The sequence below is a fragment of the Apium graveolens genome, chromosome 4 (assembly GCF_009905375.1).
Source record: "Apium graveolens cultivar Ventura chromosome 4, ASM990537v1, whole genome shotgun sequence".
Lineage (NCBI taxonomy): Eukaryota > Viridiplantae > Streptophyta > Magnoliopsida > Apiales > Apiaceae > Apium > Apium graveolens.
This window is the reverse complement of record NC_133650.1, coordinates 5,533,734-5,540,685: the sequence shown is the minus strand read 5'-3', so window position 1 is coordinate 5,540,685 and position 6,952 is coordinate 5,533,734. Positions and strand designations below refer to the sequence as shown.

The window sequence follows — 6,952 nt, the reverse complement described above, 5'->3', positions numbered from 1 at the left end:
ATTCCGTGGCTCGTTTTCAACCTGCAAGACCTGTTCTTCAGTTTTCTTCTCAATTACCTTGCGTTCATGTACTTGTAATGACGCCTGCAACTCATCCACCGTAAGACTATCAATATCCTTGGATTCTTCGATAGAGCAAACCACGTAATTAAAATTTTCTGTAAGACTTCGTAGAATTTTTTCAACGATTTTTACATCGTCTATTGTTTCTCCGCAGTTCCTCATGTCATTGACTATTTCCATGACTCTTGCAAAGTATCCTGTTACTCCCTCTCCAACTTTCATCTCCAAGATCTCAAATGTCCGCCGTAGCCGTTGTAGTTGGGCACGCTTCACCCTAGCACTGCCTTTATACTTAACCTTCATAGAATCCCACAATTGTTTGGCTGTCTCCTTCTGGGTGATAGTCTTCAAAGTTGTCTTGTCGATTGACTGAAACAAATAATTCTTAGCCTTGAGATCTTTGAGTGTTGCTTCATCGAGTGCAGCCTTCTGAGTTGAATTAGGTTTCTCAATACTTTTCAGGTCATCAAATCCTGGATCAATGATGCCCCAATATTCCTTGGAACGAAGAAGATTCTCCATGACTAAACTCCAGTGATCGTAATCTCCATCGAATTTCGGAACCGCCGGTGCATTGAAAGTTCCTGTATCTACCATATTTCTCTTGGTGTTTTTCCTCTCAAACACTCACACCTCTCAAACTCTCACACTGTGTTTTCGTTCTGATACCAAATGAAAGCAAATAGAATTGCTGTTTTCAGTATTATTCAATCAAAGAAACAAGTTACAGCTATATAACAGCCTTACAACGTTCAGTAACAATAAACTAGAAAAATAAGGAATAAAAACAGACACTACCTCTAACAGAAACTCTAACAAAACGACTAGGTCATCTCCTAAAAACAAGCATGACTAAGCATGGCTATTTATTGACTTATTCAAATCCAACAAATTCCTCCCCTTAAACTGAAAAGCTCACCAGCATCAGTTTAACCTTCCAATCTTTGAACTCCGAGCAAATTCCTGAGTTTCACATACTGTTCCAGCTTGATTGGTTTGGTCATAATGTCTGCAAGCTGATCATTGGTTCCACAGAAAACCAACTGCATAGCTCCTTCTCCTGACAAGTTGCGCAAGTAATGAAACCTTACATCAATGTGTTTCGTCCTTCGATGCATAACAGGATTCTTTGATAGCTTAATCGTTGAGCTGTTGTCACACATAATATCTATGCATACAACACCAACAACACCTAATTCCTGCAACAAACCTTTAAGCCAAATACAATGACACGCTGCCGAAGTAGCTGCAACATACTCTGCTTCAGTAGAAGATAGTGTAACTATGTCTTATTTCCGTGAACTCCAACAGATTGCTGCCCCATTCAACAAGAACACATAGCCAGAAGTACTCTTTCTGTCATCTACATCTCGCGCATAGTCACTGTCCGTGTAACCCAGAAGATTCAAGTTTGACGATTTCCCATAGAAAATACCAAAATCCAACGTCCCCTTTAAGTACCTTAATATTCTTTTAATAATCAACATATGTTCTTCCTTGGGATCAGCCATAAACCGAGATACTAAACACACTACAAACATTAAGTCAGGTCGTGTTACCGTGAGGTACATGAGACACCCAACAAGTTGTTTGTAAAGTGTTGCATCAGCTCTTTTGCTCCCTTCCTTGGAAATAATAGTTCCTGGAACAATTGGATTCTTGACAGAATTACAACTCCACATGTTGAACCTCTCCAGAACTTCCTTGGCATATTTCTTCTGGCAGATATGTATACCATCATCACTTTGATGAACCTCTACTCCAAGAAAGAAACTCATTTTCCCCATGTCTGTCATCTCAAACTCCTTTTGCATTGATGCCTTAAATTCTGCACACATGAGCTCATCATTTCCAGTAAATATCAAGTCATCAACATAAAGACTTACCGTCAAAGTTTTATTTTCTGTTTTCTTCATAAACAAAGTATGATCGTAACTGCTTTCCTGAAATCCTTCCCTCGTGAAATAACTTTTAATTCTTCTAAACCATGCTCTTGGTGCTTGTTTTAGACCGTAAAGAGCCTTCCTCAGTCGATAAACTTTGCCTTCCTCCCCTACTTTGACAAACCCTTCAGGCTGGTCTACATAAACCTCCTCCTTTAATTCGCCATACAGGAATGCGCTCTTGACGTCTAGTTGATAAACACACCATCCCTTTTGAGCTGCAACTGCTAGGAGACTTATAATTGTATCCCATCGAGCAACTGGAGCGAACACTTCAGTGTAGTCTATTCCTTTAGTTTGTGAATACCCTTTTGCGACTAACCGAGCCTTGCATTTTTCAACCTTCCCTTCTTCATTCAGCTTCGTGTTGTATACCCATTTGACACCAATTTTCTTTGCATGAGATGGCAAGTCTACAAGCTCCCAAGTGTTGTTTCTTTCGATGGACTGAATCTCCAACTTAATAGCATTTCTCCACTTTTTTTCTGTTGCAGCCTCATAGTAGTTTACTGGATCATTATAGCAGACGTTCAAAGCAAAGTTTGTCAACTCTTCGTCTTCATCTATTTCTTATTCATCTCCTAAAAACAAGCATGACTAAGCATGGCTATTTATTGACTTATTCAAATCCAACAAACCTTTGTTAACACCACACATATACAGCCGAAAATTGCGTTTTCAAACCCAACTAACTGTTTTAAACAATACATGTGCCTTCTCTGTCGTCTGTCGATATCTCTCGGGTCCATACATTTGTACCTGTTTTATCAATCAACTGAGTACTACTCCCTCTGTCCCTCCCATTTGTTTACACTTTCCTTTTTGGGATGTTCCTTCCAATTGTTTACATTTCAAAATTTTCCAAAAATAGTAAAGTTTTTATAATTTTTAAATTAACTACATCCACTACTTTCCTCCACTATACCCACTTTATACATATAATATTAATCGGTCCCACTACTTTACTCATTTTTTCAATTTTTCTCCACTACTTTATCATTTTTCTTAAACTCCGCGCCCCACCCACATTTGGGTGGGGCGGAGCTTGATGAGGGCACAGACACAAACTATGTTGAATTTTCAGCTGTTTGATGATAATTGGATATCGTCTCCTCGCGTTTATAGGTCCTGTCCAATGCAACGGCCGTCTTCGACAATTCATCAATTTTCGACACTGAACTAGGACCTGTCTTATCAACGGTGCCTGCCCCATCCTTAGTATGGATCCAATTAGTCAAATACGTCGCAAAGGTTCTATTGCTTGTTAAACATTTTCTTTTCTCACGTTAATTATATAATCTTATTGGAACCTTCTTTAACACCTTAGAGTTTTAGATGAACGGGTCACAAAAGGTATCCGAAAAACATGAATGTTATAAGGAGGATGAACTGGCAGAAATCAGCAGACTTTTATTTGGTTAATATAGGAACGTACATGGAATAGATCATATATATATAGGAAGAACAAAACAAAAATTAGAAATTAAAGTAAGATATTAATATAGGTGAAAATTACAGGAAAAGGAGAAATAATTTATCTTCAAAGGCCAAGAGAAAACGGGAAGGTTGTTGAACTGAGCCAGCTACCACCAGCAATAAAACTTCCTGGAGTGAAACCTTGAGCCTCCGTCGAACTTGTTATTACTTTGTATCCCTTCCATTTTACCCTCCCTGATGTTGCGGCCCCTGCACCAGTATTTTGGTATTCACCATAGTACAATGTATCCAGCGCAAAGTCTCCGTCCCAAGGGAACCATCCATCCGGGTTGATTACATTAGTTATGGATGATTGCATAACCACTGTTCTCGAATATTGTTTCCAAGGCCGTCCTAAATATGTGGGAAAGCTGCTCTGTACCGGTTGTAAATCAGAGGTAGCACCAATTCTAGACTTCTGAATTACAATACCCGTGTTTTGGTTCGGATCTGTTCGGCCTTGGGCAGTAACCATGTTCTTCTGACCCGAGTTTGGGCGTCGAGCATGAATGTCACAGTCTTGCAGCACAACTGCTGCATTACCAAAGATGAAATCGACAGTACCAGCTATGAGACAATTGATGAAAAATTGGCGATTGGAGTGGACATATAAACTGTCTTGGTAAGCCAAGATATCACATTTGTAGAATGCGGATAAATCTGATCCAACTCGGAGCGCCACGGCTTGATGCTTTGATGCTCCAGCTGTGTTTTGGAATGTTATGTCTCGTGCCAAGAATCCTGGCCCGACTGCAGCTGCATTTTGTATCACACACACGATCATTATGTATAGAACATCTAACAGTGTTTGTAGATTAATTAATTCCATACACCTATCCATCAAATAATTAGAATTATAATTAAAAGAACATTGTTGTTCGAATTAGCAAAGAACTTTCTCTATAATGGAACCAGGATTTCAAAATAGTCAGTGCTAAAATAAAATATGGTCAATGTAGCTACTAATTTTTTTTGCTTAGCGTGGCTTCAGTCTAGGTTTGTCCTCCTTGTTCCGCCCTGCCCTGCCTCAGTGCGCAGCATGTACGTTTACTTTCGTTTATCTGCTTTCTATCAGTAGCAATGTAGTACCTACATTATTGAAAAAGACATATACACTAACCTTCGCTAACAAACAACCTTTAATATTTTTTCCTTACGAATGGAAGCTAGTGAGAAAAGTGATTCCCGGTTGAAAGTAACTACAAAAATTGATTCCTGAAAGATTCGAAAACTGAAACAACTTACCGACGGTGGCAGACTTGAAAGTGGTGCTGCCATCTTGAACATTTTGACTAGCTGTAATGATAGTGTTACTTCTCCCATCACCCAAAAACATTATGTTCTTCTTCTTCTTAGGCACCTCCACAGTTTCCCTGTACACTCCGGCTTTAATTCTTATCACATATCTCTTGCTGCTACCCTGTGGCGCCGCTGCTACTGCCTCTGATACCGTCTTAAAGTTTCCGCTTCCATCTGCAGCCACGACAACGTCAGGTGTTACTGTTGAAGACTGCAATAGCCTCCTGTCTCCTGCAGACAACCAGTGAGGCCATTCGCTATTCACCTCCTCCTCTTTAAGATTCCTTCCCTTCAGCTTTTCCTCGTTAGCAATATCAGTGTTTGTCATGTTACAAATCATGGCCAGTGCGTTACTGCACATTTTCTCCACACGATGTTCGCTAGCTAGCAATTCTTTACGTATTTTTTTATCCGCCCCGTCATGAGAAAACCCGTCAATGCACGATTCCTGGTTTGTTATAGCTGAGCTGATGAGTGTTTTGAGATCACTCGCGTGTGCTTTGAGTGACTTTTTGGTAGAGTATTTCTCAAGCTCTTCCGAGGTTTCTTGTAGCTCGTCTAGTGTCTCGTCAATCATTTCTAAACAATCGCTGAGCGCCACTTTTTCGCGCTTGGTTAAGTGTTTGTGCTTCGAAAGCTTCTTAATCTTGGAGTAGGTTTGTTGAACCACTTGGTGAGTGATGTTAAGGGCTTGCTCAATAACATCTTTCTGGCTTGTAATCTTCTTGGAAATGCCAGGAACGGAAGCAATGGTGGAGTAGCACAAGTCCGGGTACAGTGTGCTGCTACAGGAGTTGGTTAGGACCAAATGAGCGGCCGTTGCGCGAAAGCTAGTAATGTTGGAATCATCATCAGAACCACCGGAGCTGCTCACTCCAACTGCAATGCTGATAACAACAGCTATTACAACAACAGATACAAATATGGCTATGTAGAGTTTCTTCTTTTGTTTGGCCGAATCAGACAATCCGACCAAGAATTCTCTAACATTAATATTCCGGACCATTCTCATGGTTTGGATATGATTACAATGTTTTGATATGCATTGAGGGGTCTTATATATGTTTAACCTTCGAGCTGGATATAAAACGATATAATAATAAAAATGATTAACTAGTATTGTTGTTTAATTATTTGACGTGCCAACATGTATACATACTTCCATAGGGACCATTTAGGTTGTACTGACTGAATAATTTGCCTAGCTTATACTTGGTGAAAAAAAGTTTGTTTCTTTTTTTGTGTGGATAGAAATTGAACAGTTCTGTTACTGTTTTCTAATTTTGAATGCTAATGCATGTGTTTAATTTGTGGTTGAAATATTTACACAATTACATCTGAAAAAGGTACTCTAAGCATACATGACAAAATAAGTCAGAATTTAAAAAGCTGAACGGAACGGATGAAATCACGATCTGATCCAACATCCGAATCATGTAATACGATAATTATTCGAAGATTAAATTAAACCCAATCCAATAATTATCTGAAAATTAATTTAACTGAAATTGATCCGAAATTCTAGATTTGATTATAATTTAGAATGATCAAAATCGAATAATATATTATCCGAACTGAATATAATCCAAAGTATGCAAAATTCATACTTAACACAGTTTTATATTTATGATAACAAAATTATTTGATCATATTTTTATGTAAAGTTATATTATATTATATTAAAAAGACTACATTTAATAAAAAAATATTTTTAAGTATTAAATATTGAAAAAAATGAATAAGTGTTGATCCGAATTTGATTTGAATCTAATTTTGTCCAATTTTAATCCCAATTTCATCCGATTTTAATTTAAATTAGAGTTAATCCAAATCACATCCGATCTTATTAGTCTACAAATATATCATAACGTGAAAATTAATCCGAATCGGAATTGAACCAATCCCCAAAAACGATTCGTTTATCGAAGTCTAACTATGCATGTTTTTGCAATATTGGATGCACATTTTTGACAAAATTACATATGAAGTTTCATGAATATTTGAGACAAATGCTCTCTATCTAAAGACATTGACATTGTTAACACAAGTGGGATGGACCGTGTTCTAAAGTAAAAGCATGGACGCAAATTAAAGTAATATAAAGTATATATACGTATAAGATAACTATTATTTTTATTTTTAATTTGCCAAAGAGTAACTGTTGTTTAACT

General features: G+C 37.9%; 1 protein-coding gene across 1 annotated transcript; it reads right to left on the bottom strand.

Annotated features, from left to right (window-relative positions):
* Window positions 1–3,396: 3,396 nt before the first annotated feature.
* On the bottom strand, window positions 3,397–5,867 carry LOC141717579 (pectinesterase-like). Its single transcript, XM_074519720.1, has 2 exons — window positions 4,728–5,867; window positions 3,397–4,238 (listed from the first exon to the last, which is right to left on the bottom strand). Exons 1-2 carry the CDS (start codon window positions 5,791–5,793, stop codon window positions 3,547–3,549), a joined length of 1,758 nt encoding a protein of 585 aa, XP_074375821.1. The 5' UTR covers window positions 5,794–5,867; the 3' UTR covers window positions 3,397–3,546.
* Window positions 5,868–6,952: the final 1,085 nt, after the last annotated feature.

Bases quoted from the DNA above. Each gene is read 5' to 3' on its own strand.
- LOC141717579 (XM_074519720.1), bottom strand. From the start codon at position 5,793: ATGAGAATGGTCCGGAATATTAATGTTAGAGAATTCTTGGTCGGATTG. The intron at 4,239-4,727 runs GTAAGTTGTTTC...TACAAAATGCAG, and splicing joins TTTCAAGTCTGCCACCGTCG to CTGCAGTCGGGCCAGGATTC.